This window comes from Vigna angularis, chromosome 4, assembly GCF_016808095.1.
Source record: "Vigna angularis cultivar LongXiaoDou No.4 chromosome 4, ASM1680809v1, whole genome shotgun sequence".
In the NCBI taxonomy this organism is placed as follows: Eukaryota; Viridiplantae; Streptophyta; class Magnoliopsida; order Fabales; family Fabaceae; genus Vigna; species Vigna angularis.
This window is the reverse complement of record NC_068973.1, coordinates 38,665,701-38,686,475: the sequence shown is the minus strand read 5'-3', so window position 1 is coordinate 38,686,475 and position 20,775 is coordinate 38,665,701. Positions and strand designations below refer to the sequence as shown.

The window sequence follows — 20,775 nt, the reverse complement described above, 5'->3', positions numbered from 1 at the left end:
ATTCATATATTCATTTAACTTAAACTTCATATATACATTAATACATTCAACTAATCATTAGAATTAAACAAAAATGAATAACCTAACAGAATCACAACATTTCATACATATATTATGAACTATATATATATAACAAATCAAATTATTCATTATAATAATAATACCTAATATATTCAACATCATAAACCTAAATATAAGCACCACTCATTCAAGATTCATATATTTATTGTACCCAACTTATGATTAACACTTACCTCTTCAAGACGTTCAAGACCTATAAAGAGTTGAAGCTGGATTGACCAATGACAATTTCAGAAATGCCAGGTAGTAGGATTTGTTCTCCAATCAAATTACCAATTTGTGCGTTTGTAGATGCTAAGTTCAAATCTCATTTTACAAAGGTTTCACTCTAAAACAAACCAAACCTGCAAACATAAATATATGAGTTTAGTATATAACAAAATGGTTGTTCAATGCACAGAAAGCTTAAAAACAAGTTTGAATGTTACATAAGAAGGAATCACTTCGCTGCCCTCATGCACCACAATCCCCCACTTTCACCTCTTTTGTACCAATGCAACACACAACCACCTCTTTCGCACCAATGCAACACACAGTCACCTCTTTAGTACGAATGGAAGTGAATAGAAACTGCTTAACATAACAAACCGTGGAACTCATAACAATTTCCTTTCATTATGAACAAACAAAACAAAAGACTAATTTACACATATACAACACAACAATCACATACTCGAATCACAATAAACAAGGATAACTTTTCAAAGAGTCCACGATATTCACGAATGCATCAAACTCCTCTCAATCTTCAACTCCCCTGCATGTCATAACTTGGAACATTATAATCGCTTGTTAGATGATTTTTCAGAAAAAACAACTACGTTCATGGTGACCTCATCAACGTCCACCACCTTAACACTGTCGTCTTCTCTAAGAACAGCTCCACCAGCGACCACCATCGTCTTCAACAACTTCACCACCTATCCAAGCCCCCAGTTTTGCTTCATACAACCTGCAACACAATGAAAACTTAGGGGTGATGACATACACCGAACTCCTTTCCATTGCCATGGTCGGATCAGTTCTCTGCCTCCTCCATGCACTGCTTCATGGACCTGTGGATGTCCATCAAGGTTCTGATCAGAGGACTCAACACCAACCATGTTATATAGCAGATCACCCAATGGACGAAGCTTGAAAGAACGATCAAGCTTGGTGGAGTACAATAACGCAGCCCGTAACCGAATCCGCCTCTGGACCACGCTCACCCAAAAACTGTAACAGAATACAACCTCTAATAATCGAATACACCACCCACATTCGTATAACTTTGCAGCGTAACCGAATACGCAGTCCCCGTAACCAAATACACTCGATCCAAATTTTTTTTTTTGATAAATGGAACCGGATACAGCGTCTGCAACCGGATCTTCAATCTTCGTCTTCAACCTTTGCTTCTCCATCTGCATGTGCTCTTCGTGCTTCAACCTTTCGTTGCCCATCTTCAACGCATCTTCACCTTCTTCTAATGGCAGCAACCAAGGTCCACGATCACCACACACCACTCTCCATTCGTGGTCTATATGAAAACGCTACATCCGTGCCTCCAACCTGCAAAGATTGAACAAACCTTACAACTACATTTACTAACCTGATCTATGCAATGCACCTCCGCTCGTCAATGCACTAAGCACACAAGAACCGACACTTCTCTACCAAAATAAACAGCTTAGGAACGATGAAGGACGTGCAGGGATGAGATATATTGAGCTCAACTAATACACGAACCAACTTGCACTTAAGACACGAACCAAACATACACCAACCAAGCCTCATTTTAATAAATGGTCTACGATCTTCTACGGTCTTCAAAGCTTTTTGAATTTCAAACCCAACACTGTATTGCCAGGAATCTTTCCTATGTTAGCTCTGAAGGCTTGTGTAGTTGTGTCAAACCACAGAACCAGAGAATCGAATCTCTGCATTCGTATCCTGCCAAAGTATGTATTTGGCCTGTGAAAGTGAACAAAATGCACTACTGAGCAGATAAGAAAAAGCCACCCAGCATAGTAACATACTCGTGATGTACGAAGCAATTAGATTAACGTGCATTATTATATATTTGCTCTGAAATCGATTATTCAAAGTAAGAATCTAATATGTTATTTTTCCCTTGCCTTTACTGGTATTACCATAACTCTATTAAGGGCAAAAAGGATATTTTATTCACAATCACTACAAATCTTTGCATATATGCAAGTGACCATATACTGAGGTATCCTGCAAATTCACTCATATCCATCCTCGCAAATCCGTAAAAGTGAATACGGCTTCAGCTACAATTCCGTCTTCGCTGATCACCGGCTACAGTTTTATCCATACACATGAACACACGAATGATTGATTCTAGATCCGTGAATAGTTCTATGAAGACCTTTTGTATATATTGCTTGTCATTCCTCAAATAAACGTCATGATAACGTTTACTATACGAAGATTAAAAAAATATTTAAATCTTGAAATCATATAATGTTTAGATGGCAAGATCCATAGACACTATTGTGTTTTCATGAGAAAGAATATTATTTTTTACGAAACCAAGAAACAAAATATGGTTGTTTGATCAAGTGTTTAAACTCAATATAAAGTGACATGACTCTTTTTATAATTTGTGTGAATAAAACAATTCTATCAAAATTTGAAATTTAGTGAAATCTAATAAATAAGGATGAATTGTGATAATAGATGAATATTCTTCATACTGTATCAATTCCACATTTCATGAAAAGACAAAAACATATAAGCATTCTCTGCCATTTTATTAAAAAAATTATCTAAAAAATATTTGTGCTTAATTTATAACATTCAATTATCAACTTGCAAATATTTTAACAAAGATAACCTCAAATTTTTAATTTATATTATATAATGTTATATCCTTTTCATCGAGAATGCTAAACTAGTTTATATTACTTTCTAAACAATTTATAAAAAAACGTTTTCATTTTTACAATATATAAAAATTAATTTAATTATGATACGATTGATAAATATTTTTTTTATTCTTAAAATCCAATATCTTAAATTTAAGACCTTTTCCCATGCCATATTAATATATTTTTAATAAGACTACTATATTAAATTTAATTTAAGACCTCTGACTATGACATATGGCATCTTGTAATATAATACTCTTATATATCATCCAATGTTGCATTATTGCTCATCAGTAACTTCAAAATATAGACATGACACTACTAGAACATGCATTTGCTGTTAATATCTGTCGTCAATTTACACCTCCACCCTGTACTATAACTCTTGGGAACCTTATACATAATCTGTAATCTAGGTAACATACTCTGAAATCCTTAAAATGAAATACCAAGAAGCTTATCAGACGAAATTATCAATAATTTAGAGATTTAGACATTTACGTTGATCTATTGTAATTGGTATTACTGTGAAACCTTTACACCAAATGATCACTTGGATGAAATTGTTGCCTTCGTTAACTATAATCGCATTAAGTCTTCTGTGGGCACCTTTCCAAAATTATTGGAAAATGTTTGATGGCCACCTAAAATTTCTCCTTTTAGCCATGCTCACTTGAATCAAATCATAATTCTTACACTAACAGAGTTACAACCCAGATTCTCTGAGCGCAAATATTCCAAGAGGCGTCTTAATAAAGAACCATCACATATCATAAAACTATCAGATATATATTAAACAACCATATGCTTATTGACATGCACTTTTTGAACGGCTTAATTGGTGAAACTTTTTTTTCCTTCTAGTAAAGATACCATAAGCTGCAACAATATAAAGATTTGAGTCTGCATATATGTACACAACTTTTTATTAGCAAAAATATTAAGAAAAATGTGTTTATGCTGCAACTTACAACAAGGAGACAATTCAATATACACAACACAAAAAGTTATATTCTACACAAATAATGGCTACTAGTATACAGTTTGGTGCTTCAAAACGTTTGACATATGCTGCAAAACCAGAACAAGCCTACTCTACAAATCCCACATGCATCTATCAGAAGGGGGCAGAAGATGAACAAGAAAAAGTAGTTACACGAACGGAGGCAAGACTCAACTACTCCAGTTATCCTGATCCTCAGCAGGACCTTCACCCTGCAATTTATTTCAATGAGGTCAGACAACGACAAAACGGAAGTCTCTCTCACTTAGCCTATACGCATGATAATCACAACATCAACAACATTGATTCAAAATGTGTACCATTTCATCATCCATTGATCTTGCAGGTGACCAGACAAGAATTTGTCTATCATTTCCACCAGTGTAAAGTTCCTGTGACAACAAAGAAAATTTGGGTTATTTTGGATGTACCAACTAATATGAGAGTTTTGTTGTTTCATGGGTTCACTGTTTCCTGCTACAATTAATTAACTTTATAAGAAATTAATAAATATTTTCCTCTTGGGATTCATGCAATTTTTGCCAACAGAAACTAACTTCAGTCTGTACAGTGTATAGCCAGTTGTCTTCTAGTTCATTTATGTCATGTAAATGTTATCCTTTTCACCCCTCACCTTTATCTTTATTTCATCCACAAACACGAACAAAGATTTATCACATTTTAATTAACTATTCTTTCAAAAAGCTACTTTTATCAAAGAGGGAATAGGACTGAATATTACAGTAGTACATGTATATACAATTTACACCTATTCTGTAGATACATCACTTTACCTTTTTGGCCTTTTCCATAAAAGAGTGAAATTAGGAGATAAAATGAAAAAGAAAGAGGGAAAATGAGTAAACGAACCATAATTTGTATAAATTGATGATTAGAAGTATGTCTATGTGTGCATGAACAGGAACTATAAGGTTGACTTAGTGTAAAGTTGGAAGGGAGGGTGGGAAAGGTTGTGGGTTCCACTCCTCCCATTACCAAAATACTAACAACTAACATTTGCCAATAAAAGAAAAAGATATAAATAATGAACTAATGATAAATTTCAATGAATTTAGTTTTGCATGTTGGCATGACTAAACAAAAACAAAAATATATGTACTCCGTTTAACAGGAAACTCAACATGTTGAAATGACTAAACAAAATCACATGTGTGTACTCAGTTTTGCATTTCCTTCATTTGATTTATAACCACAGAAAAATAATTTAATTTGAAACTGCACATGTTGGCCCAGCTAGCATAACAGATTTCACTTATGACATCAGAAGTTGATGAACCACTGATAAAAAAAGAATAGGGAAAGAAAACGGACCGCCACCCCTTGAACATGAACTGACCTGATTTTGTTGATTAAACCAGCAAGAGTTCACACATTCATAGTGGCCACGTAATACTGTGTAGGTGTACCCAGACCACATGTCAAATGCCTGAATAATTCGAAACATAGATCAGTGTTCCTCATTGCATTTGTAAATCTAAATAATACACAGTAGAGACGTACTTTCACAGATCTCATGCATGGAACAAAAACAAGGGCTGAATCTTGAGTGGTGGCTAATTGAAGAGGTTTATTTATTTGCAGACGAACTGTTTCAAAGTTTACAAGTGTGTTGCAGCCAGATTGAACATCCCACAACCTTAATCTTGAATCAGATCCTGTCATGCAGCAGCACATCAATACGGTGAGAAAGATTTTACATACGAAAAGAATTTTTTCAAATTGTGAGAATCAAGTTTAATATGGAAGCCCATACCAAATTATTATTGCATGGATAATTCCTATAAATCTACTATCAAATAACTAATTAACAACCTGCACTTAGTAGATACATGCCATCCTCTGTTGCCTTTAACCCTGTCACAGCACCATAATGAGCAGTCGCCCGATCCTGAGTAGACAGCATTCCTGGATGTAACCTCTGCTTCATTGGTCCCTTGGATGGAACTCTGCCAATTGGTTGTTGTTTGTAACCACTTCCATTAGCATGTTTCTTTTGGGCACCACGCAATTTTGCACTCGAATCCTGTGAGTGATAAGGCTTTGGGATTATAAAAAAACCATAAATACTGAAATAACAACACTAGATGACTTTTTGCTACAATATTAAAACATTCATGGCCTTCGATAACCACTATTTTGATTCACTATCTGAAGACAAGGAAATGCTAAACTTAGAAGAAGAAAACAGAAAGAGTAAAACCTTTGTTATCATGGACCGTTTGAGTATAGGTGGGCGTCTTCCAAGCTGAGTCTGAGATTGATCTAAAACTTGGAAACAGCCAGCACGCCTGATGTCCCAAAATCGTATTGCACCATCACATCCCCCGGTAATTAATACCCATTCACTTGAATTAGACCACTCAACAGTCATTACACCATCTGTCATCACGAAAAACATTTGACACAACATTCTTTTAATAAGCACTCAGAAATCTATCTCACTTTCTTGTATTTTACACAACATTAGATCTCAATTAAGAAATCATTTGGCCAAAAGTACATGTTAATACTTCCCTTAAGAAGCACGCAACAGATCCATACCATACAAAGATGTCAGTTTACAAAAGTGATAACCAAATAATCCACTAAACTGACTGAACGTAAGTGTAATAAATTCTAACCGGAAAGCCAACAAGCCATGCGTAAATAACTAAACAAAGCAGTAGGAATAATAAAGTATTGACATACCTCGGTGACCGGACAAAGTATGAGCGAAAGCCCCGGAAGCAATATCACAAAGGCGAACTTGAACATCCTCAGTGCCAGCAGCGATAAGCATGTGAGACGTTGACAAATTAGACATTGCAATCCTATGCACCTTTCCTGGCATTTTGAAGTTCACCACCACCTGCACATAATTCAATGGAAAAACTAATTTAAATTAAGAGTTTAATCTCCATACATACACTGTGATCCGATTAAATATCAACTATTAATGAAATTATCACAAAATTACGTGTAGTACTAGTAGCAGTGCTGACACCCAATTTGCAGCTTAAATAAGTGCATTGCAATTAAATTGATTAAAGGCGAAAATAAGACAGTGACCTGGGTGGTATTGGTATCCCAAACATTAATGTGATGATCGTATGAGCCAGTGACGAACAAACCGGTGTCAATGGGATACCATATGGCTGTGGAGACGGCATATTTGTGGGCCTGTTGGTGGTGCTTGTCAACGACAAATAAGCACCTGTGTTTGCAGAAGGCGGAGGAAGCTTCGGAAGTGGCGGGTCGTTGAACGTCGTAGACGGCTACAGAGGCATCGGAGGCGGCGGAGAGCAGATACCTTCCCTCTGTCGAATCAATCTGATTTGACGGTGAAATTGGAAAGCGTGGAAAGAAGGTGGGGATTTGAATTGACGGAAGAAGGAGAGTGAGTGAGAGTACGTACCTGAAGGGAGTTGACGGCGCCCTTGTGAGGGGACACGATGTCTTTGTGATTCGCCAATTGGAGTTGCGAAATGCGATAGGATTTTATGCTATTGACGAAATGGTTGGCGCGCACTTTCCCACCTTCTCTGTCTCTGATCTGCTTCCACACATGCGTATGCATGTTCGGAGCATCTTTGATTGATTTCAACTCGATCACAATTTTCACTCTCTCTGTCTCTCCTCTCCCTTCTCTTCTCTTCTCTTCTCTTCTCACACTTCTATTTCTATTTTCTGCCTAATTTTCACCAAATAATCTTTCTCACCTCCAACAAATATGCCTTCAGCAAACTAAACTCGACTCCACTATTCGGCCCACTTTGTTCAAATAGTTGGGCTTAGTTGTAGTTTATAATTACTATCTACACTCCCCATTTTACTACTACACTCGCATAATCATCCTTATTTCGTACGTCTCTACTTTCCTCATTTATTAAGACGCTACAAGCAAATGAAACCTGTAAATGTTTTTGGTTTCTACAAAATTTTATATAACATCCATCAAAGCATTACTTGTATAAAGTTTTAAAAAGAAGATGAAAGTGAAAAGAGGAGACAAGGAAAAAGTGCGATGAGGAATGTCAGATTTCAAAAATGGTTTTGGGGGTAAGGACAAAAATCGGCCATTCCGGTTCCCTCTCCTTCCAGCTTTTCAGCCTCCACTACTGAACTCTACTACTCTTCCCATGCATAGTAATAAATTGTTCACTAGAGACAACTGCACCATAGGTTTAACTTTAGAAACATATGTTTTTTTAAAATTAAATAATATATAAAAGTTTGGTATGCAAAATTCCTTTTTATTACAAATATTAATCTAATTGTACAAATATTAATTTTGATAAAAAAAACATACTTTTATAATATTTTAAAATTAAAAAAAATTATTTATAAGACATTAAAATAAACATGAGATTAGTCCGGAGATAAAGAAAGTAAATCTACGGTGTAATTTTTTAGAAAATTTTGTAAGTTATTCAAATAGATAAATCGTGTTTGGAATTGTATGTTTCAAATAAATAAAGTATAGTATAATGTACAACTTTATATTGCAAAGATTTCTTTTTTTTTAATAAAGATGTTGTCATTTTTGTTTGATTGACAATGAAAGTGTGTATTTGTAGGGGTGATTTTTCGAACTTGTTGTATGAAAAGCTGTGAAAGGGAAAATTGGTCATTGACAAGACTTGGTGGGTATCATTACCTTGCATCTTGTCAATTTAACTATTAGTTTGGTTGAGGAGAATAATGTTGGTAATGTTGCATCAACTCTCGTGACTTGACTTCCCTAAGCAAAGGTGTTAAAGTTTGTTTCTTTCTTTTGTTTTATCTTAATATACAGTGTCATTGTGTGGATTCCATATTTTTATCTTAATAGATTTCTTTTTCTCCTTTTTACTGTATAGTTTCATTTCTCATAGGTGTGGTTTGTAATGTTTGACTTATTAAGATATGGATTTGATGATAAAGTTTTTATATATTTTTTTTAAGAGATTTAAAAATGAAAATAAATAAATTTGAAAATGAAGTTTGTAAAAGGTTATATAAAAGATTAATGGATGTGATATAATAAAAGAATATTTTAATAAATTAAAATATAAGATTTTTTAGTCTTTATTATTATTATTTAATAATAGTACTATTATTTCTTATATAATCAAATTCAGTTTCCTTAAAGTCAATTTTTCTCTCTCCTTGCACTTTCAGTGATACATTCGAGTTTTAGTAGACAAAAATACTCTCATATATTATGGATTTTAAGTTTTAAGGGTATTTCAATAATTTTATTTTCAAAACAAAAAAAATAAGAAACCCTCAAAATCCTTATTCAACTCCCTCGTTTCTCTCAACTCTTTCTTTTTCATCTTTAATATTTTTTCTGTCATTCCAACTATAACTCCAAGTGAAAAAAATCAGAAATACTCGTCATTAAACAATTTGCCTTTGTAAAGAATTGAGTCATTGACATATTCACCTTTAGGCAAAGGTTCATTCAAGATCTCTTCAATTTCATCATCTTCACTAACCTCTCTAATTTTATCATCTACACTTGAATCATCATCTCTAAAAAAAAACTCTTGAGGCCAATTACGAATTCCTTCAGATGTCATTATGCTTGTGAAAATTAGATAAGACAAAAATTATAAAATGAAAACTCATTATAAAATTATTTTTTTGTAAGAAATTGTTTAACAACGAATGTTTCTGATTTTTTCCAGGTCAATTACCAATTCCTTTGATGCATTATGATTGTGAAAATTAGATAAAATTAGATAAGACAAAAATTATAAAATGAAAACTTATTATAAAATCATTTCTTTTGTAAAAAATTGTTTAACAGTATTTTTGATTTTTTTCAGACTTATTACCAATTCTTTTGATTTCATTATGCTTTTGAAAATTAGATAAAACATAAATTATAAAATAAAAATTCATTATAAAATGTTTTTTAGATGAAACTTGGAGGTATTTATGAGGTATTGGTATTATCTGGTAGTGTTGGATAGTGTAAGATGAATATCGAAGTAATTTGAACTCCCAATGTGGGTTCGGGTAATGCGCACTTTCTACACCATATTAACTCCATCTGAGGGTCAAAATTCGCACTTTCTACACCATATTTAGCTCCATCTGTGGGTCAAAATTCGCACTTTCTACACCATATTTAGCTCCATCTGTGGGTCAAAATTGGAATGCTGTAGTCAATATGTTTAGAGATATGCAGATTGGTGAATCCTTATGCTCTTCACCAATGCACCTCGTGCACACTTAGAACATTTTATTAATTTTTTCCATCAAACTAATAACTCTATGTTATCGAGAAGTTACTAAACAATTTAAAACATTGTCTCTTTTTATTATATAAAATTCATATTTTCTATAATTATCTCATTAATTAAAAGGTTTAATAGCCAATTTAGTCCCCACTTTGGTTGAAAAATCTCAATTTAGTCCCTCATTATAAAAGTGTTTTGCATTAGTCCTAACTTTTAAAATAGTGGGTCAGATTGGTCCCTTTCGTTAAATATAAGTTAACGAAATTAATGGATGATGATGTGACACAGCTTAAAGCTGATGTGTTAGATTGGTCCCTCGTTAGCTTTAAGTTGTGTCACATCATCATCCATTAATTTTGTTAACTTATATTTAACAGAAAGGACCAATCTGACCCACTATTTTAAAAGTTAGGACTAATTCAAAACACTTTTATAACGAGGGACTAAATTGAGATTTTTCAACCAAAGTGAGGACTAAATTGGCTATTAAACCTTAATTAAAACACTAATACTAGATAACTACTATTCACTTTTAAAGATAAGATTTTAATAACACTTATAATACAAATTTCGTATACTTTCTTGTCACTGTTAATATATATAATTTCTTTCATGAATTTTATAGACAGTTTATGAATTTTGTTTACCACAAAGTAATGTTCTCACTAGTGTAAAAAAGATCTTTAACGTCACCCTTTAGACGTCTGACTCTCGAATATTCAACGTAAAAAATGATCGGTGACATTTTTCGTAAATAAAACAACTATTTAGACGTCGGTTATGGAAGGGTCCGACGTCTACATATTCATATACGTCGGCTCCCCCGAATAGACGCCAAAACTAAACGAAAAAGTTAAAAAAAATAATTTTTTATTCTATTTAGACGTATGTTATGGAGGGAATTGACTTCTGAAGCACTTTAGACGTCTGTTAATTGGGGGAACCGACGTCTAAACCCTAAATCCAGAAATTTAAAAAGTCACTTTTTGACTCCATTTAGACGTCTGATCCCGCCACTCCGACTTCTGATGCACTTTAGACGTCTGTTAATTGGGGGAACCGACGTCTAAACCCTAAATCCAGAAATTTAAAAAGTCACTTTTTGACTCCGTTTAGACGTCTGATCCCGCCACTCCGACTTCTGAAGCACTTTAGACGTCTGTTAATTGGGGAATCGATGTCTAAATTTTGGCATTAAAACACCGTGAACGCGAGACAACCGTTATGCGTACTCATTGTTCATCATCTTCGTCGCGTTTTCTCTCTACGGGTTACGCTTTTCAGGTTCGTTTTCTCACTTTTGTACCGTTTTAAATTAATTTTACTCCGATTACATCACTCTTTGATGCATTATCTTTCATTTGAACCGATTAAAATGCGTTTTCGTTGAGTTTTGGTGCAGTTATTCTCGTGTCTTTAGGCGGCGTTCTATGGCGGCGATTTCTTGCGTTTAGTACTCCTCCAATTCCCTCCACTACGTTTTTAAAACCATCCAATAAAAAAAATGTACAATACATTCTCTTCAACTAAAATATAAAGTTGTAAACTCGAATCACCATGAGTCAGGAGCAAACCTCAGAGACGTCTAACCTGTATGGATCGGACGTCTATATAGACGTCGGACCTATATAGGTCCGACGTCTATATAGACGTATGACCTAAAGGGTCCGACGTCTCATTAACGTCACCCATATAGACGTCGGACAGAGATCAGACGTTAAAAACCCAAAATAACAGACGTCTAAAATCCTTTTTGCACTAGTGTCTAATAACTTAAAATTTTCAGATGTAAAAGATACACAACTTTGGGGTTGGGTTTGCTCCTTATTGGTGTCTTGAAGAAATGTTCTTAATTGGCTAGAGATAGTCAACTTTAAGGTTTGATCTTTCTTGTGATTGTGTGTTGTTTTTTATGTGATTCAAATCTACAAGAAAGGTTTTTGTTCTGTATGTAGTGTTTCTTGTATGATTTAAGAAACTTGGTTTATTTATTTTCTTTGAAAGAATTCAATTACAAATGAACTTGCAAATTTTGTATTGGTGAAAAGTCAATTTCATGTTATCTTGACTAACTGGATGTAGTTCTATAAACATTTTGTATGTATTCTTTTAAGTTTTTTGCATTTCATTGTTGTAAATTTAAATTATAAAGAAAACTAATTTGTTTTATCTTTAATAATCATTTTGGTTTATTTGTAAATTAGTACATCTATTACCATTATAATTGATCTTGGTTAACAAATACGTAAAATTTAAAATTTGTTTGTTGAGTGATATTTCTGTAAATTATTGTCAGCATTTTAATATGTTGATTCCATAATTTAATAAGTTAAAATGTCTATTACAGAAATGAGTTAGTATTAAATCCAATGGTTAATTAGTTTTAAGTAAAAGACTTTTACAAATTTTGAACAGAATAAAATTTTGAAAAAGATAAATGTAATCCCCTTTCTTAGCTTAAAGTCCTTTTTTGTGATTATAATCGGTATCAAAAGCAGGTTCATGAAAGTTATTCAAGTTTGATCCTTTATGATTGATGGTTTAAACTACCACTATTGGAAAATATGCAAGAAATTTTCTATAGAATCAATTAATTAAGGGATTTAGAATGCTATCATAAATGAACCATTAATCTCTAAGCAAATTGTTAATAATGAACAGGTTGATAAATCCTAGAATATATGGATATAAGAAGATAAAAAGAAGATTCAATATAATTGTGTTATCAAAAACATGTTGAAATTCGCTTTGAATATGGATAATTTTTTTTAGAATTTCTCAATATAATTATTCAAAAGGCATGTGAAATATGTTTGAGATCACACATAAAGAAATAAATAATCTGAAGAATATAAAAAAACATGCATTGATCCAAATATAGTCGTACCATTCCAATTTGTCCTTTGCCAACAAAAAAAAAACATTTTCGTGAATTCAAAATTGATTTTAAAAATGCCACGTAGAGAATATTAAAAGTTTGTAAAAAAAATAGTTTCAAAATAAGTTTTGTTTCCCAATATGGTGGTCCTAGCCGAACCCTCCTTTACGTATAATTTGAAGCTCTATATTCCCCGCATTTGTTGCCTTCTCCTTTTAAAAACTCAAACATAAAAAATTTGAACGCCAAAGCTCCAATTCTGAAATGCTGAACTAACAAACTTCAAAGTTGAAAGATGAAAGACAAAAGGGTCCAGTAGCAACATTGGTTCGCATTGCTGTGTCTATTATTATTGTTCGAGTCACAGAATAAACAGAAAAAATAAAGTTGAATTTTCAGATCTCGAAATAGCAAGAAGCTGGGGATTGGTCCCGTTGATGAATGGGTAAAGAAAGTTAGTTGAAATCATCGGAATCCGAGCAAGCAGTGGTGAGTCCAATGCTCTGTTTTCGTTGTATGTCTCGCCCTTTTCACAACCTTTTGTCCTCTTCACTTTTTCTTACCATCCTCTGCTCTCCTGTCTCCATCTCGATTACTGTAATGTAAAGCACGTTACGGCATCTGTCCTGCTGTTCTTCCTTTCATTTGCTTTGCCAATTGCCTCTGCACTAACGGAAACGCGTTTCTTAAAAGCTGTGCGCTGAGGGCGTAGTGATCGGAGAAGATGTTGTGCGCCTGTTCTTCCGGTGGGCAGTTCAAATTCGAAGAGCCGCCGCAGTCGCCGGACTCCCTCGCCACCAGGGATTTCTCCGCCAGCGGACTCTCTTCCAGGAACACCGGGGAATGGGAGCCTAAATTCGATGAAACGCAAGTAGAACAAGCTGAATCTACTCTTAAAGAAGCTCTTTCCTTAAACTATGAGGTTGGTGGTGCCAAATACCCATGCATTTCCATTATTTTTTTTGTCAGTGTTTTTTAGGATACCTCGTGCATGTTTTATTATACAAATTATTGCATGGTCCGCAACTAACTATGATGATTCAACTATTCTTCTACTTGAGAAGAAGTATTCAACTATTCTTCTACTTGATTCAACTACTTTTTTTGTTTTAGTAAATTGAACAACTCTGGTTCAGATAATGTAGAGATTAATTGAGACCATATACAGATGATAGTCCTGAATTATCTAATAATTTGTTCTTATATGGCTAATCGTTTTCGAGTTGATTAAGATTACTATAGGTGGTAAAATTCTCTTTGACTATTTAATGCAACTGTATACTATCGAGTATTGTTTAAAATAGAACAATCATCTTCAAGTTGATCCACAAGATTTTCTGTTTGTGTGTCCGTGTGAATTTATTTTTGGTTTATATGTGTCATGTGTGTTTTGAATGGATTCCAGGAGGCCAGGGCTTTATTGGGGAGACTTGAATACCAAAGAGGGAATTTCGATGCTGCACTTCAAGTGTTTCAGGGTATAGACATCAAGGGTTTGACCCCGAGAATGATCAAGGCTATTGCTGAAAGAATCAAGCAAAGGAAACCACGTTCTAAGGCAGATATCGTGGGTTCAAATGTGATGTCATTGCACTCTGTTAGCCTGCTTCTTGAGGCAATTTTGCTTAAAGCAAGGTCACTGGAGGAACTTGGGGAATGCATTGGTTGGTAACTAATTTTATATTATATTAGCTTTTTCTTAAGAGTACTTCCAATACCTTCTTTGTTAAATTGTGCAATTTAATTTTGCATGAGATCATGAGCGTTGCTCTATTTGAATTAACTTCATTATTAAGGATGAGAGGTTTGGGGTGTCAAATCCGTTGAGTTTAGTGCTTTATTAATTTGGCAGAGGCTGCAAAGGAGTGCAGAATAATTCTTGATACAGTTGAATCTGCCCTTCCGAATGGAATGCCTGAGGGTATTGGAGAAGATTGTAAGTTGCAAGAGATGTTTCATAAAGCATTGGAATTACTTCCAAGGCTTTGGATCAAAGCAGGATTTCTGGATGAAGCTGTAGCTGCATATCGTCGTGCTCTGGTCAAGCCATGGAGTTTGGATCCACAAAGGTTGGCTTCTGTAGAAAAGGATTTAGCTACGATACTACTCTATGGAGGTGTAGAAGTTAGCTTATCCTGTCAGCAGCAGGTGTGGGGTAAAACAACTCCTACCAACAGTGTTGAAGAAGCGATACATTTGCTAGTAATACTCATGAGCAAGGTGGCAATTGGGGAAATAGACTGGGATGCTGAAATAATGGATCATCTTACGTTTGCACTTTCAGTCACTGGCATGTTTGAGTTACTTGCGGATCATGTAGAGCAGATCCTTCCAGGTATCTATAGTCGGGCTGAGAGGTGGTACTTTCTTGCTCTGTGTTTTAGTGCAGCAGGACTTGATGAGGTGGCATTGAACCTTTTAAGGAAGGCTTGCGGCAGTTCTGAAGCAAACCATAGACCCCATTTTCCTTCATTTTTGCTTGGAGCAAAACTCTGTTCCCTAGATCCTCGCCATGCTCATGAAGGCATTAACTTCTCACGTAAAGTTATTGAGCTAGCTAAGCATCAAAATAAGCATTTTCTGAGTCAAGGCCATAAATTTCTTGGAATCTGCTATGGTGCTGCAGCTAGAATTTCTGTACTCGATTCTGAAAGAAGTATATTTCAAAGAGAGTCTTTGGACTCTCTAAACTGTGCTTCCGTAAATGGAAATGATGACTTGGAAGCAATATTCAACCTTGGATTGGAAAATGCAATTCAAAGGAATCTGGATGCAGCTTACAACAACATAATGACGTTCTCAGACATGAGTGCTGGCAGTTCGAGAGGTTGGCAGCTGTTAGCACTTATAGTATCTGCACTGCAGCGGTTTAAGGATGCAGAAACTATAGTTGATTTTGCTTTAGATGAGGCTGGGGGGATGGATCAACTTGATCTTCTGAGATTGAAAGCTGTACTTCAAATTTCTCAACAGCAACCCAGGCAAGCAATAGAGACATTTCGAATCTTGCTTGCGTTAATTCAAGCAAAAAAGGAGTTTTGGCTTCAAAAAAACAACATTGATCGAGAACAAGCATTCAGGCATGAGGTGTGTACTAGTATATTCAAAGGAAGAACTCTAACATACCTTGTACAGGCTGATGTTAAAGTTGATTCAAAAGAAAAAATACCTTGTCTACCGAAAACTACTAGAACAACTATGGTTATTCCTAGACTTTGTTTAACACTAATTCTCTTAATGGCCTAGGTTGTCTGTTAAAGAAACTCCTCCCATCCTTCACCCTTCCTAAAACTATATGCTAGATGTCCAAATATTATCTATGCCTAGATTGGAACAACGGAAATTAAACTATTAGGTGCAAAAATATTAGTTTCATCTCTGAAATCTTGAGAAGAATTCCCCTTCTAACTTTTTCATTCCTGTCAACAGGCATTAACAGAAAAGAAGTTGGAAATGGAAGCCTGGCAGGATTTGGCTACAATTTATACAGATATCGGTTGCTTGCTCGATGCAAAAACTTGTGTTGACAAGGCCCAATTGATAGAATTTTTTTCTCCAAGAAGTTGGCATATAGCAGGTAAGGAACCTGTCTGTTCAAGTTTTTATGGTTGAACTCATGTCTGCATTGAGTGTTTGTGCTCATGGTAACCTAATATGAAATTCCCGGTGTATAATTGCAGGGGTGGTGCTTGAAGCTCAATCATTATACAGAGAAGCATTTGTTTCCTTTTCAATATCATTGGCAGTAGAACCAGATTACATTCCCAGTATCATTTCTACCGCAGAATTATTGATGAAACTTGGTATGCAATCACTTCCAATTGCAAGAAGTTTTTTAATGAATGCTTTACGATTAGAACCTACAAACCACGATGCTTGGTTCAACCTTGGCTTGGTTTCAAAAATGGAAGGTTCATTACAGCAAGCAGCAGAGTTCTTTCAAGCTGCTTATGAGCTGAAGCTTTCTGCTCCAGTGCAAAAATTTAAGTAATCAAGGGAAAGTGAGCTTGCATAAGAATGATAGAAAACATGCGAGCAGCAACTAACTGAGAAAAATACTCATCCCACATTTATCATTGCTTGGATGTTGATTTGTTGAAAATGTATAGCTAAATCTAGCTACTTATCAATAAATTTTCTTTCTGTTAAAATCTGTCTTTGTTTCGTAAGTAGAATTAACCGTGGGCAGAAATGGTGAAACGTCATATAGTCCTGTCAAATAATGACATGAACTAGATAGTCAAGGCTCTCATAATAATTTTTGTCCTTTTGGCCCACAGTTTCTGTACTGTGGAAGAAAATGACCTATTTACATGGAATCCTGTCAAATAGTGACACGAACTAGATAGTCAAGGTTTTTATAATTGTGTGCTCGATTCTTACTTTTGTCTTTTCTCGTACATAGATTCTGTACCGTGAAAGAAAATTACCTATTGTTCGTCACTATTTCTAACTGTTATTGTGAAGCAAAAAAAGAAAATGAACAAAAAAGACAAGCAAGCTTCACGTTACGACTTCAACCATCGATCTAACATCCCATCATTAATTTTATGTCAGCAGCCAACATTTTCAATAAAACGTTCCTTTCTTCAATTCTCCCATAAATGAAACACCAAGAATTGGGAAATGAGTATTGAGCTGTTATACGCATCAATAATCAAATTGATCCATGCATTTGATAGAAAGGCTTCATCGCAAAGTCATCTTAAACCCAAAATGTAGTCCCCTGCTTACACGATTGACTGCAAGATGAGATGCTCAAATTTCTCACTTTTTCTTCCTACAGTTTATAATACGTGCCCAGGGTGGCCGGACCTGGGATGGCTTGTACTGAATGTATTGTTATTACAAATCTTTCTCTGTATACAGAAGCCACTGAAGAGCATTTTTATCTTGAGAAATAGGAGGAGAGTTATAAGGCACAGAAGGAGATGTGACTGAAGTAAGCAGAGAAGGATATTGGACAGAAGGAGTTGAAATAGAATTGGCTGTATGAGGGATATTCGGTGTAGTGGTTTAGGATCAAAAGCAGAGTCGGAAGAAACAAGAATAGAGAGTTGTTTGATTATCATATTAAAAACTTTAGTAATGTCTGGTAAGGGTTCAAGCAACAATATGAGATCTCACTTAATTAAGCCTTTAAGAAAAAAATCATATGATCTTATTTCTTATGTTTTTAAGCATAGGCAACAACACTATAAGAACATGTAAGGTCAGAGTACCTTGGTACAACTTGTACAACTCTTCTTGTAAATCGACAATTCTGAAAATATCTCTATGATGGAATCGGTGGAGATCTTCCTAAATATTGAAAGCACTCTCGATCCAGATAATAGATTTAAGAATAGATTCATCACGCATTGATTATTGAGTCATGTGAGAATCATCTTATTGCACGGTCTCATGACTCACGAAGGGGGTTATTTGGCAGAGGTTCTTGCAATGTTCCATCGATCAATTTCAACTTGTTTTTGGATTTAAGCGCCAGTTTCATAGTCCAAGTCCAATTCTTGCCATCTAATGGAGGAGAAACAAGAACAAGGGCCGGATTTTCATTGAAATGAAGAAAGAAATGGTTTGAAGGATTTGTGTGGAAATCAATATAGGCTTTGATCAACATATCAATTGAAGAAAGAATTAAGAAAGAGAAAGAAGAATCGAACCATATGATACCATCTTAGTTCTTAGATTTTGAAAGAACTCTCATTGTATTGAAGCTGAGATAAGCGTCTTGCAGAAAGAGAAAAGAAAACAGAGCTTATATAAAAAACTCTGTATAACATAAAAAACTGATAAAAGAAAACAATGTGTAACTGCTATAACTATAACATTAAGAAAAACTATCTAGTAATAATATTAATGACATATATGGCACGTATTTCACCAACTGTAGAATCACGAAACAAGTTCAAGTTCTTCTTAGCACCCCTTCCCAAAATAAAAGCAAATACAGAATAGCAGATAACATAAAGTGGTTGATGCGTTCAATTTTTGCGGAAGGAAAATGGAGTTTTTTCAATACCAACAAATGGAATAAAATCACCAAGCTACATCCTTGTTTCCTTTACATCACGAATTCTTTCCAATCAAACATAATATTTCCTGATCTGGGAAACAACAAATTTGACCGATGGTACAGTTGTGTAGTAAAGACCGGTTCTTCATCTCCGGAACAAGGAAAGCTGAAAGTGCAGAGGATTCGTCTGGACCTATACTTATTAATACTGCAAAATAAGAAAAGGAAAGCCAACGAGACAAGTCATTTCCAAATTCTGAATTGGAAGAAGATACTTTCATTTTCCACAGAAAATAATAAATTTCTACTGCTAACTGATAATTCATTCCGCTTGCAACATAGTAGGAAAAACATCTTTTTGTTACGCCCTCGTTTGGATTTTGTTAACTTTATTTCATGTAGTGCAGACACGCAGCATTTTGATGATACCGTATATGCTTCTCTAGACATAACTCATGAAAGATCTTTAATTTGGCTACCATTTTATCCAATGCAAACTTGATCATAGCTTATAAATGGTTATATTGCAGCTTTTTTTACTCTATGAATGAGTTTCATTTACACTAAACTTGGTTTATGCAAATCTTGTTTACAACAGAAACAAAAGTTATAAAAAGGGAAACCTAGAGCTAAACTTCATCATATAGATAATTCACCTTACATTTAATAAACAGTTGGCCTATCCCTCAACCCATCTGCCACTGCGTCAACGGATGAAAAGCCAAAACATATATATTATCAGTGCCATAAAAATATTGATAGCCAAACGGCAAGAGCAACAAGGCAGCAAATCAAGGGAAGATAAGTTATTGATGAAAAAATTCACCAAAAATCAAGTGGCCTCTCTAATCCTTTACTTCGCCATTGTTGGAGTTTTCAGCTTCCTTTTCCGTCTCCGCCGCTTCTTCCACTTCCGCTTCCGCCGCTTCCTTTGCCTCTCCTGGTTGTTCTTGCCTGCAATGACAATCAACACCTAAAAATCAGTCCACATGAATATACCCATACATCATCATCATCATGACAATGAAGGTTCCATACATTCATTTTAATCCAAGATCGTTTTCATCAAATATTACAAAACACGCACGCATGTGTATGTTTATGAGACACAAGCAATTAACGTAAAGCAGAAGTTGCAGGAATAAGCAGCAAAGAAGACATAGATTGAAGATGCATGGATGCATGGATGCATGGATGCATGATGATGAGGAAGAAGAAGAAGATATACTTTTTCTGGGCAGCTTCAGCAGCTCTTGCACGTGCTTCTTCCGAGGCCAACCTTTCTTCTTCCTTGGTCATCCGCTTGTTGCCCCCATCGAAGCAACCAAAGCACAAGCCCATGGTTTCGTGCCTCTCCCCCTCCCCTCTCCTACCCTATTATGCTTTTTTTTTCCTCTCTTTTTCTTCCTTTCTCTTCCTTCCCTTCTTCCCTATACGCCTCTACAATCTCTATTTCTCTTTCCTTCATCATCACTAACATATTCTATATTAATATTTCTATTAACAATTTTTTACAACTGAATGCCTACCAATTCCGTTACACCCTTCCACCTTTAATCATTACTTTACTCTATAAAACATTATTTCATATCACATTTCTTTTAATATCTATTTTTTTTACATTTTAATACAATTATTCTTCTTAGGATAACCATATATAACAGCCTGTTCTTCAACACTCTTCACTAAAA

General features: G+C 34.8%; 2 protein-coding genes and 1 long non-coding RNA gene across 5 annotated transcripts; 1 reads left to right on the top strand and 2 right to left on the bottom strand.

Annotated features, from left to right (window-relative positions):
• Positions 1-3,867: 3,867 nt before the first annotated feature.
• LOC108329979 (WD repeat-containing protein ATCSA-1) lies at positions 3,868-7,673 on the bottom strand. The gene is made up of 9 exons (XM_017564406.2): positions 7,376-7,673; positions 7,030-7,290; positions 6,670-6,829; positions 6,182-6,360; positions 5,794-6,004; positions 5,482-5,636; positions 5,318-5,407; positions 4,281-4,352; positions 3,868-4,172 (listed from the first exon to the last, which is right to left on the bottom strand). The coding sequence occupies exons 1-9, from the start codon at positions 7,535-7,537 to the stop codon at positions 4,131-4,133; spliced, it is 1,332 nt and encodes a 443-aa protein (XP_017419895.1). The 5' UTR covers positions 7,538-7,673; the 3' UTR covers positions 3,868-4,130.
• A 5,597-nt stretch (positions 7,674-13,270) lies between these two features.
• Positions 13,271-17,427, top strand: LOC108330725 (protein NPGR1). Of its 3 annotated transcripts, none has more exons than XM_017565244.2 (6): positions 13,271-13,557; positions 13,762-13,990; positions 14,474-14,732; positions 14,921-16,155; positions 16,498-16,645; positions 16,749-17,427. In XM_017565244.2, the coding sequence occupies exons 2-6, from the start codon at positions 13,793-13,795 to the stop codon at positions 17,057-17,059; spliced, it is 2,151 nt and encodes a 716-aa protein (XP_017420733.1). In that variant the 5' UTR covers positions 13,271-13,557; positions 13,762-13,792; the 3' UTR covers positions 17,060-17,427. The 3 variants fall into 3 exon arrangements, with proteins under 3 accessions (XP_017420733.1, XP_017420730.1, XP_017420732.1); XM_017565241.2 differs by having other exon boundaries at positions 13,677-13,990; XM_017565243.2 differs by having other exon boundaries at positions 13,271-13,990.
• A 1,471-nt stretch (positions 17,428-18,898) lies between these two features.
• Positions 18,899-20,515, bottom strand: LOC128196337 (uncharacterized). The gene is made up of 4 exons (XR_008248537.1): positions 20,313-20,515; positions 19,911-20,038; positions 19,746-19,785; positions 18,899-19,292 (listed from the first exon to the last, which is right to left on the bottom strand). It is a non-coding gene; the product is annotated as an uncharacterized LOC128196337 (long non-coding RNA).
• Positions 20,516-20,775: the final 260 nt, after the last annotated feature.

Coding starts and splice junctions, on each gene's coding strand:
- LOC108329979 (XM_017564406.2), bottom strand. CDS start 7,537: ATGCATACGCATGTGTGGAAGCAGATCAGAGACAGAGAAGGTGGGAAA. Junction 6,830..7,029: donor GGGATACCAATACCACCCAG/GTCACTGTCTTA, acceptor AATTATGTGCAG/GTGGTGGTGAACTTCAAAAT. Junction 5,408..5,481: donor CATGCATGAGATCTGTGAAA/GTACGTCTCTAC, acceptor CGAATTATTCAG/GCATTTGACATGTGGTCTGG.
- LOC108330725 (XM_017565244.2), top strand. CDS start 13,793: ATGTTGTGCGCCTGTTCTTCCGGTGGGCAGTTCAAATTCGAAGAGCCG. Junction 13,991..14,473: donor CTCTTTCCTTAAACTATGAG/GTTGGTGGTGCC, acceptor AATGGATTCCAG/GAGGCCAGGGCTTTATTGGG. Junction 14,733..14,920: donor GGAACTTGGGGAATGCATTG/GTTGGTAACTAA, acceptor TTAATTTGGCAG/AGGCTGCAAAGGAGTGCAGA.